Source organism: Tyto alba, unplaced genomic scaffold (genome assembly GCF_018691265.1).
Source record: "Tyto alba isolate M040663 unplaced genomic scaffold, T.alba_DEE_v4.0 Super-Scaffold_6, whole genome shotgun sequence".
NCBI lineage: Eukaryota > Metazoa > Chordata > Aves > Strigiformes > Tytonidae > Tyto > Tyto alba.
The window spans coordinates 5,197,354-5,221,645 of record NW_024881327.1 but is presented as its reverse complement, the minus strand read 5'-3'; the positions used below and the strand labels follow the sequence as shown (position 1 = coordinate 5,221,645).

Here is a 24,292-nt window from a genome sequence, read left to right as displayed (position 1 = left end):
ACGATTTGTGGGGAACCCGGCACTGTCTTTATATCCGATTCCCATTGTTTGCGCTGGTCATCCCACCAGAGGATAACAGATTTATGGGACTTCCCAGATCCATCTGTAAAAACAGTAAGAGCTTGCAAAGGCTGGTCACTCCTCTTTGGTCTAGGTACAAGCTGGAAATTAGCATTAAACAATTTATGAGAAGGTGGGTGAGAAGTGAGTTGGCCTGTATAACCAGCTATCGCTATACTGAAGGCTTCCGATTGTTGGTGAAGCCACTGCAAATAATCACTGACCATAGGCAAATAAATACAAGTGAAGTCCATTCCAGACAACATTAACAAGCGCCGCCTGGCACGGACAATCAAGGATGCAAACATTTCATGCTGTGTTGAGATGGTTTTCGTGGGTTGATTCGGTAAAAATACCCATTCAGTGATAAGCAAGGGGTCAGACTCCTGCAAGTCCCATTGAAATATCAAGGCATGAGGCTGTCGAGCAGGATTCAAAATGATTAAAAGGAAAGGTAACTCAGGGGCATATCGATGTGCCTGTCTTAAGGTAATAGCTGTAGCAACTTTTTGTAAGGAATCAACAGCTGCAGGGTTGAGAGCGCGAGGGGAACATAAGTCTGTGCTCCCCTTAAGCAGGTCGAATAAAGGACTTAAATCTGCATTGGAAATTCCTAGCAAAGGTCGGACCCAATTAATTGTTCCCAACAACTTCTGCACATCATGCAAAGTCCTCACATCTGCTTGAATTAGTAAAGGCTGTGGGACTATAGTTTGAGCCCATATGCGCCAGCCTAGATATTTCCATGGTGGTATTTTCTGAACCTTTTCTGGCGCAACACAAAGACCTGCTGAATTAACAGCAGTTATGACAAGGGCTACAGCTTCCTCCGTGACTTCGTGATGTTGTGCTGCCACTAGAATATCATCCATATAATGGTACAATAAAACGCAGGGCATCTTTGTTCTAACAGGGCTAAGGACCTTGGCTACATACCATTGGCATATTGTGGGACTGTTTTTCATTCCTTGTGGTAGCACAACCCACTGATATCTCTGCAATGGAGCTTGCATGTTGACGCTTGGAACTGAAAAAGCAAATTTAGGAGAATCTTCTGGATGCAAGGGGATATTAAAAAAGCAGTCCTTGAGGTCAATGACTGTCAGAGACCAGTCCCGGGGGATCATTGTGGGAGAAGGGAGCCCTGGTTGCAGGGCTCCCATGTCTTCCATAGCGTCATTAATTTTTCTGAGGTCATGGAGCAAGCGCCACTTGCCAGTTTGTTTTTTAATCACAAAAACAGGTGAATTCCAGGGGCTTACAGAGGGCACAACATGTCTTTTGGATAACTGTTCATCAACTAATTCTTCCAGGGCGCGAAGCTTTTCCATCGGCAGGGGCCATTGATCCACCCAGACAGGGGTATTAGTTTTCCAGGTTAATCTCAGGGTGTCGCGCACCTCAATGGCCCCTCCTAAAAATGCGTTTGAATAGCCATTCCCCATTGTGACAGTACATCACGTCCCCATAAGATCATAGGCACAGGTAGCACAAAGGGCTTAACAGAGGCCACATGCCCCTCCGGGCCCAGTATCTGAATGAGCTCTAGGCTCTGGTGACTATTTCCAGCACCTCCAATCCCTGCTAAGGTCTGAGAAACATTGGCCAGAGGCCATTGTGGGGGCCATTTAGCCTGGGAGATCACCGTAACCAGAATCACTATTCTGACATCCACCTTCGGTGCCAATCTCCTGCTGTAGTAGTGATAATAATGCCTGTAATACTCTTCAGGATGATCCAACATGTAGTCATAATCTTTGCGCATTTCTTCATCCGGAGCGGCTCCGGCCGCGGCGGCGGTCCCCGCTCTCTCACCTTGAGCGTCTCGTAGGCGGTGGCGATGAGGAGGAACTTCTCGTGTGCCGCCTGCGGGCCGCCGCCCAGCGCGGCCGGCTCCCCGCGGTAGCGGTCGGGGTGGTACTTGCGGGCCAGCTGCCGGTAGGCGCGGGCGATCTCCGCCTTGCTGGCCTGCCGGCTGACGCCCAGCACCTCGTAGCGCACCCGGCGGCCGCAGTACAGCCCCTCGGTGAGGCCCCGCGCCGCCGGCAGCAGCAGCGCGGCGCACACACAGAGGCACAGCAGCCGCCGCCGCCACGCCGGCACTGCGCGCCCGACCGCCGCCGCCGCCGCCATTTCGCTGCCGCCACCGCCCCCGCGCTTCCACATTATCTATCTGGCGCTCTAAGGCTTGCTTTAATCTGTCAATAAATTGCATATAAGGCTCCCGAGGTTCCTGAGTAATGGTAGTAAAAGCCTTTTGTGGCTTTTGAGAGTCAGGTATTTTAAGCAGAGCCTTCTTTGCTTCATTCCGCGTGGCGTCAAGCGCTTCCCGCGGAATATCCCTCGCCTGAGCCACCGGGTCCGTGTGCTGGCCAGTACCCGTAAAATGCTCAATAGTCAATGCAGCAAGAGCAGGATTATTATGGCCCACATAGGTTAGTAAAAGCGTTTGGAGTCCCCTCCCCCATTGCGACTCCCATAGCGAATACTGTGTGGGGGTTAACAGCAACTGTGCGAGAGATTTGATATCATGCGGAGTCATGACATAAGTATCTAAGACAGAAGATAACAAACTCGCGAAATATGGGGAAGAGAGGCCATGCTCGGTAACAGTACGGCGCAACTCCTTCACCACAGGGAAGGATAATGCCTCCCATTGAGCCCCCCTCCCCTGATAGATAACAGGAGCGACTATTTTTTTCGCAAGTTGCAAGTCCCCCTCTTTCAGACCTTGTCGTTTAATATTTGCCCATACGTCCTGGGGATCGGGAGGGTAGAGATCTGGCTCCTCCTCTGGGTCCACTGGTCCTGGATCAAAAGGATCATCCTCTGGGGGGTACTTGGCGGCACCCACCTCAAGAGGCTCCGAGGTCTTCTTATCGACCGGGGGACCTTTCCTGTCTTTAGTGTCTTTATTCTTAACGGTCTCCTGAGCCTTCTGAGTTTCAAAGATAGTCCTCCACCACGGGAGCATGCGCTGTGCTTCAGCATTCCCTGTTGTAGCCGCGTCCCACAGCTTAACCCCCACGTCATCCCAAAGCTCAGTCGTTAATATACTGGAAGCAGTTACAGTGGGGATTTTCACTTGTACCCACTTGAGCATAACCTTAAGATCTTGCCCAGAGAGATTCTTTTCATATTTTTCAAGAAGGGCTTTCATAAGTTCGTACACGTCCCTCTCTGGGGAAGACAGCTGACTTCCCATGTCTCCCACAGCTCACCTCACAACTCCGGAGGGATTCTTAATGCCGGCTCCTGCTTCCTTTCAGCAGCTCATTCAAAGTTCTGTGGGACTCGCAGCATGCCACGCAGATAGGTGGTTCTTAATCCCGAATCACGTCGGGGTCACCAATTTGCCGCGATTGAGAGACGGAGACCCAGCTCGATGCAAGTCAGGATCTACTTTATTGAACACAACAACCGATTTTATATTCCAAACAGACAAAGAGAGACACGTGTTTTAAGCTGATTGGCACAATGGTTAATCACCTAATACATATTACAAAAATTGAGCTCATGATTGGCTAACGTCTAAGGTCAGCTTGACTTTTTCTGCAGTTAATTTTCTGCTAGCTCACAGCATTCTTCTTCTTAACAACTTCTACTCCTGTTTCTATAGCACATGCTTATCTCTAGTTACGAAACCAGCCCTCCTGGAAGAAATCGTCCTTAGCCCCAGGGGTGTAACAGTTTGCTTACAGATCATGCAAATTACGAGACGCCAAGTTGAGCACGTCCCTCCTAATCAGCTCTATCTCGCTGCTAGAAGGAGAGACCAGGCTGCCCCCGGCACCCAACACCTCTGGAAATCATCCAGGGATCCCAACACGTCACTGGAACAGCCATGCAGCAGGATATTAGCCAGCTTTATGACAAACCTAGGCTACAGCTTCTCTGTGCCAGTTTGAAACAAAAACTTTGTTATGTTTCTTCTCATCTTTAAGGTTCATGCTCGAACCTTGAGGCCTGTGAGAGACTATTTAAAAATCTTCAGAGTGTCTCCCCCCTTACTGCTATTCTCTACTATTATTCTGTACCTTCCATTTGAGTACTAAAATTAGCAAAAAGGGCAAGCGGGCAGCTCAAGACAGACTTGGGATGAGATTAGTGATCTAAAACCAGACTTCAGAGTACCAACCTGACTGCATTTTGTATAAGAAGAACAAACATCACATTATTGGTACAAACAACATGGTTTCAATAAAATAGCATTTTCTAATTAACTCTACTTTTTTTTTTTTTTCTTTAATGCTTATTTATTTCAAACTTTTAACCCAGTATTTCCTCCTTTGGAGTCCATTTTACATCTTTCATGCTTGCAATATACTACTAACTCTCCAAGTGACTAACTTCAATAAGCCTAGTCTTTATTAGACTCTGTAAGATGGCTCGAGTCAGGCCCTGAGCTCACCTGAATGAAAGGGTCAGAGAAACCTCCATACTGAGTATAACTGTTTTCCCCCCCAGTAATCCTTAGCATTGAGGTATTTTTGTATACAAGAAGATCTGAAACACATGATTTCTAATTTCTTTTAAAAATATCTAAACTATTGTAAAGATTAAAGAAAGCATTAGCATTCCTATATATAGCATAAGTCACTTATCCTCAAATATCTAATATATACTGATTTCATACATTCAGGGTTGTTAGGGAATTTAAAATCTTTTACCAGCTTTTTTTCCTACAAGTTTTATTACAAAAGTATGGTTTTCCAACCACCGTAGCTAAAATGTCTGCTTTAAAACTTCATCATACAGTAAAAAAGATGGATATATTCCCAGTGTGGCCATTCACCATCTGCTTAAGCAAATACACTTAAAGATGCTTCTACAATTGTGATAAAATGACAGCAAATCTAAGAGCACAGAGCTCATATTCTAAAATGATGATTGTACAACTATAGTTTGTATCATTAGGGACCAATAAAAGTCTTTATGTTCCATTCGAATGGCAAGGACCTTTATCAAAGAGAAGCTGGAATAGTAAAATAACAAAGAAATGATCCATTTGCAATTGTCTTAAATTTAGGAGCAGTAACGAAACAACTTTTTACCATAAATAGTAACTAGCACCACAAAGATATTTTTCTCACTTTCAGATATTTTTACTGATATACAAGACTTGCCATTTTACTAGATTCCAGGAGTGTTTTTCTCATTTTCCAAGTGGGATTAATCATAAGCACAGGTAAATTCCATATTCTTAACAACAGTTCAGTGAAGACTCTCTGTATTCAGATTGTTATTCTTTTTATTATCAAAATTATGATTGGGAAATTCTAAATTCAGAGCTGCTTCTTTGCACAGTGAAATACCCTGACAAAGGCTGAATAAGAAATGAAAACTGACAGTTTTATTAGTCAATAGCACTTTTTCTATCTATTCTGTACCATTAACATTATTAGATATAAAAACTGTATTAAAACACGGATTCAATACACTGCATGTTTACCAGGAGTCTTAGTAATAAACCTATAGAGAATATAGCTAAGAACTCTATTGCTTTAAGGCCAACATCAGCAGTTTCCTTTGGCAAAAACACTTTTTATTCCAGAGATTCAGCAGTCTTGGTCTTTAAATGGTGGAAAGAAAAGAAAAAAAAAAAATCCACCATCTGTTCCAGCCCTGAGGGAGACAAACTTTCCTGGCAGTATATAGTTCAGGATTTAATTGCACCCAAAGCCAATACATGTAAATGTAAAAAGATAAAACATCATTCTTAGGAAGTGGAAGTTTTATATAATTTTACTTTATCTTACTTCTTTGGACTAGACTTTAACCTATTTTTGCTGTAATCTGTTTTCCTTTATTTCTGCTGTTTGCTTTCAACAATTTTAAATTAAATCCACGTTATTCCTGATAAAGAGAAGACTGGCAATAAATAGAATATATACACTCCGATATTCATCAAAATCATGCTACTTACGTTATTTTATGTACCAATGACACAATTAACAGACTGTATCATTGTTGTGGTTTGAGCCTGGTTGGCAGCCAAACACCACGCAGCCCCTTCTCTTCTGGAAATGAGAAGGGACAGCTGAACCAGGCTTGGGGTTTGAGATAGGACCGAGAGGGGTAGATCACCCATTATGATCACGAGCTTGAAGCTGATTATTTTCTGGTCACTTCTGACACTCGTCCATACCATAACTTGTCATCACAAGCATGGATGGAGGTGGAAGGAAGTCATCTTCATATCACAATCTGTTCTAGTCACAAGATGAGATGAAACAAAGGGAAAAATTTGAAGTTATCTAGGTAGTGACTTACTAAGAATTTGAATTTGGAAGTGTCCAGCTTTTACATCTCATTACTTATATTCTGCACTTTGTAGTAGATTCCAAGAAGTATGAAAAAACTTACAATATTTACAGAAATTCATAGAATATTGCCTCAACTAAGTAATGCCAAATATGTACATTAAGAGACTTTGAATCTTACCCCATTTCTCAGGTTCTACTAAGACACTATGCAATAAAAACCAACCAACCCTGAAAACGCAACACTACTTTCCTAGTTTTTGTTTACTGTGAACCCACAAATATCCTATGTTAAGGGAGAGTAAATGGCAAACCACAAGAGGCAGCTTTTAACTTCCAGGTTTTATCCATTGTAGATTTACTTTCCCCATCAATTATTAGCTACTGGAGTTATAAATGGAAATTTAGGATCATTTTTGCATGTTTACTTCTCTCCGGTGTTTGTAAAAGAAGCTATTGTTTCTTTAGTTGGTATACCATATATTAGCCAACTCGAATTACAAATATTATGCCAATGCCTTATATATGTATCCAATTGCTAATGATTTTTAAAGGCCATCAGTATGTTCCATTAGACAAATTTCCCACATTACCTAATGATAATTCTGACATGATTTTAACTAAAACTTTAAAAAGTTCACATTAGAGAAACCAATGTGCATTAGTTTAATGTTTTTTTGTTATTCTAAACTGAAAAATAACATATCTCGCTTAAAGGTCTGCCTAAAGACAAGACTTCGTCTGTCTGATAAAACGGTTTAAATTTAGTTTGATTTATTGTGTTAAAATTTTCACTATCCCACAGTACTTAATTTGATATTTTAAAATAATCTAATTTAATGAAAATAGCTGAAGAATTATAATTGGCAGCAAGAAGTTTTAAGTTTGGAGCAATGCAGACATTGTGTGGCTACATTACGGACTACTGTTCCCTGTTGGTTTTCCAGTTTTGAGCACATTCAGTGCTTTCAATATCAGACAGTACCAATATTTATTTTAGAATGCCATAAACAGTTGTGTTGTGGCTTTTTTGCCTTTTCCAAAACTTTTTTTTTAAAGGCCACGTGAGCACAGAAATTGGGGATGCGAAGATTATTTGAACCATACTTTTACAATCATTATACTCCTGGCAAACATGTCAACACCTTCATGACAGTATTGAATTAGCAGGAGGAGAGAAAAGAAAATCTATCCTGTGATCTGCATTGTCCTAGCTGCAACAGCAAACCCAAGTTACCAGGTCAGAGGGCACTAGCAGGACTTTAATGCTGTCTCTCTGCTGATCACACTTTGCCAGAACTCTACTTCTGCTTCCCTTCAATTCCCTTCCCTCTCCGATGCTCCCTCAACAGTATTGGAAACTACTGGCTGAAGTGAAGCACTGCATGCTACTTTCTGCCCCTTCAAAACCAGGCTGAAGATGTATAAGTGAGGGTTGTTTTTTGGAGACACTTATCCACAGAATCACAGAACAGTTGAGTTTGAAAGACACCTTCAGAGGTCATCTGGTGCAACTCCCCTGCTCGGGAAAGGCCACCTAGACCTCGTTGCCAAGGTCCATGTTCAGTCATGTTCTTAGTATCTCCAAGGAGGAAGACTCCACAACCTCTCTGGGCAACATGTGCCAGTGCTTGGTCACCCTCACAGTAATAAAAGTGTTTCCTGATGTTCAGACAGAACCTCCTGTGTTTCAGTTCGTGCCCATTGCCTCTGGCCCTCTCACTGATCACCACTGAAAAGAGCCTGGCTCCATCCTCTTTGCAGCTTCTCTTCAGGTATTTATATACATTCAGGTCCCCTGAGCCTTTTCTTCTCCAGGCTGAACAGTCCCTGCCTTTCCTCACAGAATAGGTGTTCCAGTCCATTAATCATCTTTGTGGCCCTTCACTGAACTCTCTCCAGTATGCCCATGTCTCACTGGCACCAGGGAGCCCAGAACTGGTCACTGTACTCCAAGTATGGCCTCACCAGTGCTGAGCAGATGGGAAGGATCACTTCCCTTGACCTGCTGGCAACACTTTGTCTAATGTAGCCCAGGATACTATTAGCTATCTTTGTAACAAGGGCACTCTGTTGGCTCATACATTTCACTTCTCATCATATCAGTCTTATGCTACAGGGTCTCTCTACCATCATGGAAGAATTCCTTGCATGGAAGGAATGATAAAACAGATAGCTGCACATCATCTGATTCCATAAATAACACAGAAATAACCATTGTTGCACTAGTCAACCAAATGCAAATTGAACTGCAAACTTGAACTTTATGCAGTATTTGTTATAGTAAAAGAAGGTGAATAAGCCACTTCATTCAATACCTTAAAAAAAAAAAAATCTAAGAATAGCTTAATATAGAGCAAGAGTTAACAATATATGCATATCTAACTAAAAAGATTTCAAGGTGCTTTATCTAGTAAATATTATCCAGGTATATTGATGTGGGGGAGCTATTTTACTATATTTGGCAAATACGTAGGAGTTGTAAGCGTTTGTGAAACTGCTCATGCAAACACAGTATCTGCCCATTTTAAGCCAAAAACCACTGAAACTATTTACTTTTGCTCCCCTTAAGCACACTTTTCCATTTACTTGGAGAAAAAGGGTTAAAAAAAAAGAAAAAAAAACAAAAAAACAAAACCCCACACCAAAACCAGTAAATGTAGTTTCATTCAAGTCCCTGAAGCTCATACAGTCTGTAAGTAAAGTATATTACTACAAATAGGCACTGATTTGCCATCTACATTAAGAAAATAGACAACCTGGGTAATCACATGTACATTTAAAATGTTGCTTATTTGATTCAGTGACCTGATAGAGAATTTAGAATGCAGTCTTCAGTATACATGCAGCTGCTTTGAACAGATTCAACATCATTACTGGAAGCAGAAGAAGTTTTAAAATTCAAATTTTACTACCAGTGAAAATCTGTGATGTCCGTAGACCCACTTCTTTGTGTGGTAACAAACAGCAGTGATGCCCCTACAAGCAATTTTAAACTTCATTAAGTTTGGTACAGAGATTAACTAGAGAACACTAATTCCTCATCACTATATGAATGCAGAATACATAATAGGTTAGACCTTATTAATACATTTATTCCAGTGTTGAAGGAATTAATATACAAAGACTGGGACAGCTCCAGCTACTGAAAATAAGAGATATCTTTGCAGTACGTTTTTAGCCAGTCAAAGAAATTCCTACATTTATAGTGTGTTTGAGGCTTGTCACTGCCCCATCCTACATTTTAGAAGTAAGAATTTAATTCAGAGGAGGAAAAAGAGTTGAGTTCTAGGCTTTAGTTGCAAAGTGATACAATATCACCAACAGCAATGAATGCAGGCTATGTTGAATTTTTAGTTTCTAAACTGTGTGCTATATGCATGTTCTCATAAATACCTTGCACCTAACTTCACTCTGCAAATCCAGTAGCATATAATACATATGTAGGCCTTGCATCTCTGTTAGTTAAGGTAATTTAAGACAATTGTCGACAATTTAAGAGAGGTGTTTGTGACAAATCTTGCAGAGATGCTTGAGGAAACAAAACAGTAGTCTCCCAAATCTCACGAGCAATGCAACTCAAGAAAATGAATCATGCAGGGACAGCAGACTAGAGGAACAGTGCTGAAATTTAGGTCATGTTTTCAAAGGGCAGTAAAAGGAACCAGTTTTCTATTGGTTAGAGCATCACTTTCCAGTAAAATGCTGAAAGAAGCAGAATATATACCTGCCATTAACAGTGATTTTTACTATTCTGTGAATGTGCAAATACTGACATTAATAGTTAAAAACACAGAATCTCTGCATGATTAATAATACTTAAGAAATTAATCTGAAATCATAAGTGTTGCACTGAAGTGAACATATGTAGATTGTGGGCTGAATTCCTAATGTAAATCAAATAATTCCTATGCTCAATCAAACATGTTTTAATATCAAGCAGAATGTTTCTTACTTCTTAGTTTTCTGATGGAGTTCTGAAAGATTTTTCATATTTTTCATAATCCAGTTTATGTTGAATATACATCTGGAGTGACAGTTGAAGCTTGACAGTTTATCAGCAGCAACCTTAAGGGTGTATGCTATCTGCAGGAATTCAAGCTTCAGAAAGAGTATAATAACGATGTTTTTGAGAACTTCAACAGAGAAGTCAACTGACAGAGAAAAAAGCAGACATCTTAGAAAAAAGTTATTTTGCAATGAAAACACTGCACTAGAACATTAATTCAGATTAACATATCCTAAATTTCTTTTGGAAGACTGGTTAACGATCAACATTAAATAATGACTGTTCAAGATTTAAATTTAAGACCAGATGAAATATTTCCTGCAGATAAACTGATAAGATGACAGAGATTGCTATGCTTGCTTTTGAGGCATATGAACATCAAATGAGATTAAATAAACGTCAGTTCTTCTAAATGAATGTCTTAATATTTTAGAAACTAGCCTAAAACCACATTCACCATGGGGGGAATTACAAAAAAAATTTTTAAATAAAAGAAATTTTAAAATTAAAAAAAAAAAATCAAAAAAAGCATCTTTGAACTAATCCTGTTGCAGTCACCCATGTTCTACATCTTTTCTGTGGGCTATTGTTATGATTTTGTTCACTTCAACTCACTTCCCCCAGCCTTCTTTCAAAAGAAAAAGACTACAGCCTTTCCCCTAATATATCCAAAGTCTGCTTGTGAAATTCTATGTTGCTTTTACTCATGAGATCTACTGTGTACAAAACAAATACCAAAGCTTGTTTTGAATGTGTTCCTGCTGCCATATTCGATAATTTTTAGTTCTTTTATGGGAATACAAAGCAGTCTACTCATATCCAGCATGCCTGATGATTTTTTAAGCCTCTTTCATATCCCTTATAAGCCATTTAGTACTTTTGGTCATTCTTGTTGATATCTTCTGAGCTTTCTCCCATTTCCCCGTACCCCTTTCGAATTTGTGCATAGCCAACCCTTATCCTCACTTCCATGAACAACTTAGTATCAGCAGTAGACTTTCTTACCTGTTTCTGTTTTCTCTTTCAGGAACAGGCTGAAAAGCAAACATTATAGCAGTCTTCAGAAATCTAGCCATTTTAGTAACAGTAGTAAGAAATCTGAAGCTTACAGACTGTTTTACAGATTAAAAGATTCACCATATGAAAAATGAAACAAAAACAGAAAGAGAAGAAAGTAAAGTAATATCATAAGGATACCACAGAAGCTACTTATAAGTAAAAAGCTTATTTATGAAGTAGCCTTTATTCCAGAAATGTTCTGTAAAAGTCATAGTACATAGGAGTATGTGTAACATTCCAGAGGATTCCTAGTAAGCTGCAGTTTGTCATAATGATTAGGTGTATGATTGTGTAGAAATAGCTTTAATGTAAAATGTACAAGAAGCTCAGGATTCAAAGAAAATATATGATTAAGTCTGTCATGGAGAAAATACTAGACTCTTATTCAGATTTACTGTCTTGGATTTAGGAAAATGAAGTAATTGAAGTTAACACAAAAATTAAAATATAACTGAAGCTTATTTGATATCCAGTGTGGGGCGTTCACCACCCAGTACATTGTCCCACACAAGAGTCTAACTGAACTTTTTAGAAGCCAAAGAGTAATAACTCCAGCCTTCTAAATTCAGCACAGATCCATTAATTTCACAGTGCCACTTCACGGAACAAAGATAGTGGTGGAGGCACCAAGTAAAGGAATTCTAGTCTATTTGAATCACCACCATCTGGGGCTTGTTAAAGCTACGGCTAGTGACAGCCAGGAAGGGGTTTTACAGTACTATCAAGAGCAGTGTGAGACAAATGGTCAGATTTCTTTTCTAACACAAAATAAGCTGCTCTGAAACACAAAGCGCATGGCTTGGGAACAGCCAGGACACTGGAAGTAGAGAGCATGCAGAAGCCACCTAGCCAAAGAACTATGTAGTCAGCAAGCCAACGAAAGCGGTACCAAACCAGAATGGCATCAGCATATCTGACATCGCAGCTCACACTGTCAATATCTGATCTGATGAATAATCTAAGCTTTGAACTTTTATTTTTGTCACTGCTATTTCCTTTAGTTCATCATTCATTTTTTCCTCTTCCTCCCACCACTAAATTCACCATGCTGGCACTTAGCCATCTCTCTTTCCTCCTTGATATATTCACTCGTTACCTTTAGTCCATTTTTTCCTTTCCTATGCTTTCCCTTTTCTCTTACCTTCTCCTATATTGTGTTCAGGAATTTGAAGTCACAAATATGAAAACCACCAATGCTAAGGAAACTAGCAGCCAACTGCTGTTCACTTCCATATTCCTTCATTCTCCTAGCAGTTGAAAAAACAATTTGAAATCACCCTTAGACAGAAAGTTCCTACATCACAAAGGATTTTTCGAAGAGTTCTCCTGCATTCTTAGAATAATCTTAAATATTTTAAAATATTTTTAGAAAGTTAAAGCCTGAGAGCACTTCTGAAATTGATTGTGGAACTTGCATTCACTAACATCCAATCACAGGACACTGGATTTCATAGGTGGGAAATAGAGGACTTGACAGGTATAGAAAATACTTCTAATACAATCCCCTTTTCTATGAATCTAAAAGTAATTAGCTTCTCTGCAGAATAAATTTTGCCTCTATACCACAAGAAATTGAGACAGCTTATCGAGTAACTCAAAGGGTCACAGTCAACACCCAACCAAGCCATTAAGAAAAATCATTCAGTGTCTGATGCAAAACATCATAACATATCAACAAGCAACTGATAGAAAAATTACAATAAGAGTAGAGAAAAAGTCATTTCTAATTTAGGATGGCCGTTATCTTGATCCATGTCAAAAATGTACAATTTGCATAACAGCCTCAATCATCAGGGAAAGACTGAGAGATACTTCAAATTTTCTGCTTCAAATACTGTTTTATGCCTGTGATCCACAATTATTTGGGAAAAATGTATGTTTTAATTTAGTGTGAGGAAATAAAGATAGCAAGCAACAATGAAAAAGGAAGGACTCCAATTAATTTGAGCCTGCCTGTGTCAAACACAGGAATGGGAAGAACAGGTCATATATTTTATTAACTGTTTCAAGTTTACCTGCATCACCTGTCAGCCTACAAGGGGATGAAAAAAAAAATATCAAAAGAAGAAAAATGTAACTAACAGATTTAGTGATAAATAATCTACATAAAAAGGCAGGTAAGGGACAAGAATATGAAGTTCTTTTTTAGAAAAACAGAATATCAGGAGAGTACAGCTTTGACATAGGCAGTTTTCACTACCTCAAAATGCATTTATCAATTGTTTCAGACATGGCTCTTGGTAAAGGATTTGATGTTTTTTGCCTGTGTTGTTTCATGCACAGCTTAGGTAAGATGCACATTTCTCAGTGATGTTAATGGAGTTTCAACATATAAACCAAAGATCTCTTCCATTTAGCAAGTCAATCCTTTAACTCCCCTCATCATCTAAGTGTTTAAAAGCTCAATTTTTCAAACCGTTAAGTAGAACTCATGATGTTTGAGATCAACTATAAATCATTCAGTTACAAGATGTATTATTTAAATAATTATAGCTACTTAGCTGCTATTGTAATGTTAATCAGGTATATAGAACATTTGCTTGTAAAATTTTCTTCTCCAGACACAGAATACAAAAGTGTTTTCTGGTAAGCTTACTCCTTATATAAGATGTATTTCTCAGCTTCTCTGATCTTGAGCTCAATACACAATCTGTCTAAAACTTAAAATTTATCCATGAAGAAATATTTCCCCCCCCAAGGAAAAAAAAAGAAAAAAAAAAGTAAATCAAGCTAGTATGAGGATTTGAAACCAAAAATCCTAAAAAACATGACCTTCTTAGAGATAAATATAAACCTTTGAAAAGATAAAATTAACAAAAAAATAATCAATAAAGTGACCAAGTACACAGTTGTTTGATCTGAAAATCAACTGATTTGCAATAAACCAGAAAGTAAAAATCTTTAATTGCAATCATCATATATAGAGAGTAATTGTTGTCAGTGACTACTATATTATGTAACAGAATCTCGCATGCACACTGAACCTCTTACCCCTCCTGTCCCCCAGCTCAGATTAGCTTTTACTAAAGAATTCTGTGACAGACTAAACAAAATGCTCAGAATCTTTGTTTTCTGAATATAAGAACTTTTTTGAATTTTTATGGTCTCAGAAGCAGCTCACTGAAGTGAGACCATTTGTGCTAGAGGATGCCAGCTAAACTAACAAGGAGAACATGTGGCAGTGCCCTTCTGACACCATCAATAGTGATGGGGTTCACCTTCTCTACCCAGAAGTCCTACTGTTGAGAGGTTCTTCCTACTAGCTTTTTAATATTTTTGACCTGATAACTGGCAGGTCTTCAGCCCTATTGAAGGCAATCTACTGGTGGCTAGCTCAGAAGTGCTTTGTAAAAGGAAGGAATCACATGAAAATAGTTTGAAATTTTCTGGCTCCTTTACCATATAGATATAGTGAATGTTGGAGGACATATTCAACGGTCATGAATGGCAACAGTGCTTTAATGTCTGAAGTTAACAAGGCAGAAATTGATATTGGTAAGGTTCATATATACCACATAAAATAAAGGAAAATAACTGTCCCCAGTCTCACCTGTTTAACACCACTGAAGTCAACATAAGATGAGAAAGAAGAGAAAAAAGAAAATACTCTGTACTATTTGAAGACATCTAGCTATAGTGCCCTAATTAGAGGATTTGAGTATTCGAATAAATAACCATTTTGAGAAGGCACCTCAGAGCAAGTCACTTGAATACCCTAGCTGTCTTCTGAAGATTGTCACTGACTAAAGGAGAAACCTACTTTAATTCAGCATCTACATTAGGTGCCTGAATTCAAACACCAGTTATTCCAGTGTCCACTAAAATAGATACGAAACTAATGAGGTAAATTTAAAACATAAAGATGAGCTAACAAATCTTTAAGCAGCATTTAGATGATATTTCTAGCTAAAGTACTGTCTTACTTTCCATTTCAGTAAATACATCTCGCTACATTTTTCCCCCTCAGACAAAGAAACATTGTAAATTTTCACAGACATGCTCTGAATTTATTTGCATTGTATATAGCACAATGAGGAAATTAAATTAGCCCCATAAATTTAAACATTTTAGTGTTTGTTAGTCATCTGTTCTATCAGAGTACTGCATCATCAAAAAAGTTTTTACAAAAGACATTGTGATTAAGACACAGAAGCATTCATGCTGTGTCATTATTGCACAAACCATTCCCTACAAGCCCCATGTGTTATACCCCTGAAATCAAATTTTAAATTTCTACTATCTTGGAAAACATGCTACTTACTTAAAGTCTATAAATTGTAAAGATATATCATTTTTATACAGTGTCCACATTTAGTTTTGAACAAATTTAAACCTTCACTACTACTTACGTTTCATACTATAAGATTTTCACACACACACCCTTCAGTCTATGAACCCCTGCCTCTTAACATGTTTTGATGAAGTTGCTGAGCTTAACATGTCTGTTGGAAGGAGGCAAAGTTGGAAAGACACTTCACCTTGGCTGTCACTCCAGTTACTCAGATAGAAACAATTATATAACTCTTCCACAGCTGGGCTTTATATTTTTTCCTTTAATTAAGTTCTTGAGAAAAGATAATTTTTGGTTGGTTCCCCCATGTCCATCCTACTAAAAAAGCTTTAATAATAATAAAAATATTGGTATTTGTTCATGACCTGGGATGTTTTGATTTGGTAAAAAAAAAAAATTAATTTTAATTTTTAATTTCATTTAAAGGACAACTCCTCAACCATAAACGTAATGAAAAATTCAACTCTGAAAATTTTAAAATAGGTTCCATTTGAACAACCATATACTAGAATACAATCTTGAAAATTCTGACTAAAATGTAAGTGGAATAATGAAAATTAAGTGAGTGTTCTCTGCACAGTCATATTTCATTTAATGGAAATATTTTATTAGACTTCTTTCTGTGGTGGCAGTATTTATTAGTTGCTACTACTGAGAATGCAATTATATTCACAACATATAATGTTAACAAAAATAGGTCAGTCTTCAAAAAGAATATGAATTAATTCAAACCCCAGGTAGATTCATTAAAAATGGCCTTACTTAAAAACATTTTACACCACCACCCCCCCAAAACCATCTGCTTGTTTTAAACATTAAAAACATGCTGCAAATCTGCTGAAGTATTCATAAACATGCTTAATCAAGGTCTGTGTTGGCAGTGTTCCAGAAACCTGCAAAGTGTGATCAAATTACATAAAAAAGAGTAAATCGCAATTGTTGACATCTTCAATATCAGATACTTAACATAGGGTATATATCTCCACATTTAGGCTGGCATCTCTCAGTATTCAGAAGATTGAAACAATTAAAATCTGTGTTCTTTGGTAAATACAAAATTAAACTTTTCATTGTCCAAATTCAGAGCAAGGAAGACCCATTTAGCTATGAACAAGCTGCTGGTCAATCAACTTCAACACCAAATATAAGCACAGTCCTGCAGCACTACAAAACCCTTCTAAAATCCTAAATTCTGTTTTTCCTGTAACAGAGATTAATATCCTTTGGGCTTTGGGACCGTAAGTACATTCAGTTGAACGAGGTCAACAGCCACATTTATAAGACAAGCTGCTGTGGATTAATTTCCAGGAGACAACTGTTTTATTCACGTTAAAAAAGGATGACCATCCAGAGCATCAAGTACAAATAAAAATTAAAAAAAAAAAATTCATAAGATATCTCTGGAGTGAGATACTTATTATATTAACTTTCTGAGTCATTTATTCACTGTACACTCAGTGCAGCCTCTACGGAGCTTATTTGAACCGCCTGAAAACACATACCTGATAGCAATATTCCAGATATAGTTCAGCTGCGCTTACCTTTGAAGAAGCAATCTTCATTATGTACAATGGTGACCTTTTGCTTTTTCAGACAGGCAGCCCTGTGCACTTCGCAATGGTTTTCATAGAATTCTCCATCAGAACCACACACAGGCTTATAATGCGGCTTGCAGTGCTCCATGCACAGACACTCAGCTTGGCCAGTCTCCCCATTCACAATGCAGTGTCTACCCAGACCACAGTACTTGTTTTCGCATGATCGGAAATGGACATCTTGTCCCATATACCCTAAAAAAAGGAAAAAAAGGGAAAAAAAAAAAAAAAAGTAGATTTGATATATTAATTACATTTTGTTTAATTTCATGCAAGATACAAAAAGGACTGTATTATGGAAACAAAGTGAGAATATGTCCTTTGTTACATCCTTGACTAATGCTTAACATATGTCAGCCTGAAATTAAATAAATTCAGTCTTGTTATCGTGACTACCTATACTTTCAGTCATCGTCATGTGTTAGATTAACCGTAAGTAAGAGCAACATTTAGTAACAAGACAAGATTTAATGTAAAATAAGTTCATAGTAAATCATGTCTTTTTTAAATGTATAGTAAAGCTTGTCACCTAAAGATTGCTATGCTACTGCATGCAACAGAAGAATGCGTTCTCTAGAATTTAGATCATGGAATATCTCATGTTGGAAGGGACCTATAAGGATCACTGAGTCCAACTCTGCACTCCTCACAGGACCACCTAAAACTAAACCATATGACTGAGAGTGTCACCCAAATGCTTCTTGAACTCTGACAGGGACATAAAATAGACATTCACACATTGAGACTGATACACAAGAATGACTAGAGCCGGGTCAAAGCTCTTAAGCAACATGGAGAAGAAAAAAAAAAAACAAAACAACTCTGTGGTGGCAAGGCAATGACATTTCAGTGAATAGAGGATGGTTAAAGAGCAGGACTGATCTATAAGTGAATGGTGGCTAGAAGGAGCCAAATGAGCCTCTAGTGGCATTTGAATGAGACAAATGGGATTTGGGTAACAAATAGCCTTAAGAGGGCTGCAGTAGATGTAAAGGAGTTTCTGCTAGCTGCAACTCCCACTTCCTTCTGCTCCTAGAACATGTAAATGGACTGTCTACATTAGGCTACCAAAGCCATTTGTCCACATTCTATTCTAACTGTGCTGCTGCCACCATGTAAAATAAGTACTGTGGTCAGTAGCAGATCTTTAGGCAAAAGGGTAAGTTAAGTGCACAGTAATATTTCCTTAGTATATCTTCCGATTCCATCTTGGCTGCCACAGAACTAACCATGCAGTCACTTCCTGGAAAGGGAAAGGGTAAAACAAGAAAAAAAAAAAAAAAAAAAAAAAAAAGAAGAGTTGTCAGCTGCCAATTACCAAAACTTCAATTACATAGGTGTTTTGATACCATAAGTGTATCCAATAATAAGTCCAAAACCATTACAATGTCTCCAAATGTGGGAATAGACACTACCCTTCACAGTTACTTCACTTTATTCTCTTGCTCTACCTTTCTAATCTCCAGAACAAAAAGGAGCTTGATCCCCAAATATTATATACAGCTAGTATTCTAATTCTTTGCAATACTTTGTTTATGCTTACAGCTTAGCTGAATGATACTTGGCTGCCCCATTAAAAAAAAAAAATATATATATATACAATGAACAAACAAATGGCAACGTGTAATTTGGTAGTATTAGATTCATTTTCTGTAGTGACGCGCTAACGTGTCAATATCATAGTTTGACATACATTGTTTCTAACCACTGAGAATTTATGTTTTTCACTTCAGTGGCAGAAGTAAATTCCTAACACTTTTCCTTCTTAAGCCCACAGGTCTATTAGACCTAAGACAACAGCACTTTGATTCTTTGCTTTCTCATATACAGCACAAATTTTTTACAGACAAATGTACTAGAGAAAGCACACAACCATGAAATTTGGCTCTAATATGTCAAATGCTTTTGCTGTATTATTTTGTAACAATTTGAGCATAAAGTTGAGAGGACTACATACTCACATCAGATGTTTTATATCTGATATAACACTATAGTGATGTTTATACACATCTATGGAACAGAATACACCAGGCTGATGGTGGGTTTAACTGATCATGCACCAGACTTGAAATGAGCAAATCCAATTCAACACTAAAAATTTTCCATAATTTTCAAATATATTACTCCTTCTGTGAACTTATCAGTACTATATACAAGCAACAGATACTAACTGACAGAAATTAATGTAAATCAAATTTCCTTCTACCACCACTAACCTCAAATAAAGTTTTGCAATGGTCAAGAGAACTTTACAGCACAGGTCATGTACACACATTACAAAATTACAGAACTTCTTTGAAGTGATAGAACTGTTACAGTTTGAGGCCAAAGTCCATAAATCATTATTATTTCTGCTTTCTGAACTGGAAGATAAAGATCTCAATCTGACACCTGCTCTGAATTAATTGAGAGGTGTGTGGTGACTCAACAATGCATTGTGCTGTATATTGCTGTGAAAGTAGAAACCTATTTAAGAGTTCACTTGGGACTTCATTTTAGTACTATAATTGAATCTGATGCCTGAATGCAAACCAGCTATTTTTAGATGAGGGAGAATGATTTGCATAATATATATTGATATTTATAATATGTCAGCATATACCAATCATGTACATCAACAAACAAGCAAACTTTTTGCCCTAATGAAAAACGGTATTACTTTGTTATGAAATGTTTTATAAATGTCTCCATTTTACACTATTAACTGTTCCAAAACAATACATTTATTTGCATACATCATTGCATATGTAACTCCTTCTACTGATGTCAATAGCAAACTTCCCATTGACCTCAAGAGAGGCAGGATTCTTTCTTCATAGTCTTTGCCTTAAATTCAGCTATTTTTAATGCCTTCACATGTTTAACAAGCACTGTTCTGTGCTATTTTTAATTTAGGACGTTGTAGATCTTCTAATGTATTTGATGAAAAGGAGCAGCTATGCAGTGTTTCAAGTGTTTTATAGTATATATTTAAGAAAAAACAGCTGAAATGATTATTCTTAAAAAGTCCATCAACTACTGGTTGCCAGATCACACATAGCAAAAAAAAAAATATAAAAAATCCATGCAATTTCAAATGAGGTGCCAGAATGTCCACAAGCTTAACTCTGATCTAAATTTTAACTAAAAATGTACCCAATTCTGAAAATGTAAACAAACCAATTGATATCAAAAAGCTACTGAGATAAAAATAAATGGGTTTGGACATAAGGATTTTTTTTTTTTAAAATAAGCTAGTGATACAGAAATCGAGGAATTTTAAGACTACCATCAGAAAACAAGGTTATATGTAATGGCATGGATTTGATCTTCATCAGTTAAATCAAAATACCAACTTTATTGTGGAGGATCAAATCAAATTATGAAATGGTCCAGGGCACATGCAGTCTTACTGGATTTTTATTTTTTTTTTCACCTAAGTGATAAATCATTCAGTGCTGCAACAGAATAATAAAGAACAACTGCAAAGAACTTTTTTAAGTACTACCAAAAGAAGATTTTCCACAGATATTTATGTTTCCCCTTTACATTTTTGGTGAATTATTAATGAAATACTGGAACAACCAGACTTTTAATTCGCAGAGGAATAAGCCAGTGAAACAAAGGAGATACCATATGTTTTGAATAGCCTTAGTAAGGGGTGCTTACTAGCTATGGATAAAAAGCACTAATTTTGTTGTCTGGACAGAAAAAAAATGCAAAATGTTTGACCCAAATACGATGATATGTCAGTAACCTTTTTGTTTACATGAATGCATCAGCCTCAAGTGTTGGCACACTGCCAAATAAGTCTGTAAAAATTCAGAGATAAAAATCTGATACACAAAGGGCCTTTAGAATGGTAACAAAGTTTAGCTGATAAAGGCAAGTAAAGCACAGCTGTATTATTGGTATGATCTACTGTGTTTAGTTGGACAGAGCTGAGTGTCAGTTCTCTGTGGTGGAGGTATTGCAGGGTATTCAGGACTCTCAACTAAAATGCTTGTCATCAAGTTGCAGCTGTCTTTCTGTCTGTAGGAGGAATGAGAACTCAGTATATAAACTAGACCTCAAACAAAACCAACTTCTACTGCTTTTCACCACTCCAGCTCAACTTGCCAGAATCACTATATTGGGCAAAACCTTCATATTATTTAATGTTTCCAGAAAAGGCAGTTCCTTTAAGTAGCAATAATTTTCATCTTGGAATAGAGCTGCTTTCTGGTTAGGTACAAAGTTACAGGAATCTTGTCATTATCAAACAAGAAAATATCTTTTAAACCTGTATGAGCTGTGACTTGCCGCCCGTTCATGAAACACCTATTCCAGTAACTCTCAGGAAATCACTCCTATTACTTCTCTGACCTGGAATGATTTTTAATGGAGGTATATTTTTGATAGAGTGATAATCGAAGGTGTTTTGGAGGGTTGTTTTGGTTTGGTTTGGTTTTTTAATGCCAATGTTGATAAGCCTCCTGGGACAAAATTGCTTAGGATGCAGTACCCCTTCAAAAGACCAGCACCATCACCACCTCCCTCGAACTTATAAAACAAAAAATCATCAAGTTTTGCTGAAGGCTCTTCTTCTACCTAAGCATTTAGATTTAGAAAGTAAACCAGTCCAAGATGAACTTAGGTTCCTATACTTGGACATAATTCAGTAATTTAGTAGAGAAGATAAGCAGCCCAGTGTATTCCATATTGACTGAGAACAAGTAAATCAAGATGACAAATAATCTACCCATGAACACTAATACCTTTCCAGCAATTTAATTGATATTGTTTATGTGATGATAGGTGAGTCTACATTCGTCAAGTGCCACAACACAACAGGAAAGTGTGTACACATACTAGCTATGTATGCTGAATTTTCAGGCAAAAAAAGGATAAAACCTTATGCATTCTGAGAGGGTCTACAGTACTATGGAAAATAAAATATGTTTTGTTCAGTTTTGAAGTAAGTCAGAAAAGATTCAAATTATCATAGCCTTCAGTTAGAAAAACATCATACTTTAAGAAATATCACTAAAAATGTATTATGCACTTCTAAGTCAAAGCAGTCACATAGGTTTTCCAGATTCTCTTGAAACTTAAACACTAGACAGACATAAAATGAAAGAACAAACAAAAGGAAAGAGTTTTTATTTTTTAAAAATGGAGAAACTAAAATTATTTTGGCTTTTCTTCTAAGACAAATGTTAATAAATACAGTTTCAAGCTGTCGTTTAGGATTCCTCATACACGTTTCCTAGCTAAAGACTTGTTCAACAGCACCTAGAGTTGAGCAAGTTTTAGGTCACAATTGCATCACTGACATTTGGTTATTAAGTGGATTTTTTTAGCATACAGAAGGCTCATAGGAATATACACTTTTTCCGTTAATTTATCAGTTTAGAGAAACACTGCACATGGAAACTGAAAATTCATGAGAGCGTGAATCACCATGTTCTTCGGTTGGCCCTAGGCTGGAACACACACAGGCTTTCTGTGAGCCCTCTCTCATAAACTCAGACTTTTTTTTAATTTTATTTCCCTAACAACATAATTTGTATTCATGACTTCCATCATAACTCGCAGCATTGTCTACATGTCATCTAAAACAAAGCGGTAGCTATTTTTGGAGACAATACATCGGTATCTTGTGTACAAAAAACTGATACTGATTTCTGGTGTCAACAGTCCCTGTCTCCCCCCCCCTCAATTTTATTTAAAACAATTCTGTAAATGATAATTCCAACTCTACATCTGTACTTTTGTTCAATATATTATCTACTAAAGGACCAACCAAGACTGTAATCCTAATGTTGGTAAATCTTCCATGTAGCCTTAAGTTTCACATGAAGCAGAAATATCTCAGAGAGAGCAGTGGGGAGAAGAAAAAAAAAAAAAAAGGAAAAGAAGATTGATCACCACTTACCATTAACACTGGTAGGGCATTAACACTGAGCATGATCTCAGTATGAACTGTGAGTATCTGCTCGTAAATATTAAACTTCTAGGCTTTTCCCTTTTTTAAAAAAAACTGTAGCATTTTAACAGCATTTCTTTGACAAATTTTGATATCGCTAGCAACAATAGTATGTAATTACACTGACTGAACATGACACTAAATCTGCATTACTCATTATGCAACATTCTTGGTATATTAACGTCTACAGTAATTTAGCATTTTTTACTTTGGTTAGGAGTATTTTGGGCAGGGGACCAAATCTAAAGAAAAGGGTGGATTATTTGAGAGTAAATAAAAATTATTCATAATTTGTCAATATAATGCTTATGGTAATGAAGTTCCCCCCAGGTAACTAACAGCACATATCTCAATAAACTAAAGAGATGCGGGATTTTGAACTTTCCTTACCAATGTATTCTCTAAATATGGTATCAGAGTGCCTTACCACAGCACATGCCTTGAATTTAAACTGTAGCATCTTTGGTTGCTGCTTTGTTGTGTAAGCCTGTATTTTAACAGATAATACAGTTTTAACAAGTGACTACTAAATTATCTGCATTTCAGGCTCTAATCAGCTTAGCCAAGCTTTCAGACACACTACTAAGAATTTCTATTTCTTATACTTTTCTGAACAGACAGGACCTCTGGAGTATGGTCACCTGGGGCAGGGTGGTAGTGTGCAGAGAAATCTCACTTCTGGTCATGTTCATGGATTAGCATGGAAAGTAATTTTAATGTGCATCTTCTGTAAATTATATACAGACACGCAAGCATTTCTTACAAATTCTTAAATTGACAAAAATATAATTTCATTCTCCATGTTTATTTATTTCTCTTTTTCTGTGACTGACTTACCCTTAAAGATTATACGGCATCTTCAATGTAAAGAGACTTTTATACAACTAACTACAACATGAAACTCATAAAAGTAGAAGGAAATATATCCCCTGAGCTCCAAAATTCACCTTCAAAAACCTAACTTTTAAAGGCTCAGTCTTAAAAATAATCCATTCTCACATTCTTTTCAAAGTAAGATTAAACTCAGAGGTCTCTCTTGACTTTCCACTTAGAAGTCCTCTCTAATCT

At 37.4% G+C, this 24,292-nt stretch overlaps 2 protein-coding genes across 3 annotated transcripts in view; both read right to left on the bottom strand.

Moving 5' to 3' along the window:
- Positions 1 to 24,292, bottom strand: part of FSTL5 (follistatin like 5) — a 330,515-nt gene that overhangs the window by 213,003 nt on the left and 93,220 nt on the right. For both annotated transcript variants that reach the window (XM_042808092.1, XM_042808093.1), the window contains exon 4: positions 17,224 to 17,472. In XM_042808092.1, coding sequence (XP_042664026.1) covers positions 17,224 to 17,472 — 249 coding nt within the window. The remainder of the gene's footprint in view (positions 1 to 17,223; positions 17,473 to 24,292) is intronic.
- LOC122154908 (dnaJ homolog subfamily C member 25-like) lies at positions 1,273 to 2,579 on the bottom strand. Its single transcript, XM_042808095.1, has one exon. The coding sequence runs from the start codon at positions 2,224 to 2,226 to the stop codon at positions 1,720 to 1,722; it is 507 nt and encodes a 168-aa protein (XP_042664029.1). The 5' UTR covers positions 2,227 to 2,579; the 3' UTR covers positions 1,273 to 1,719.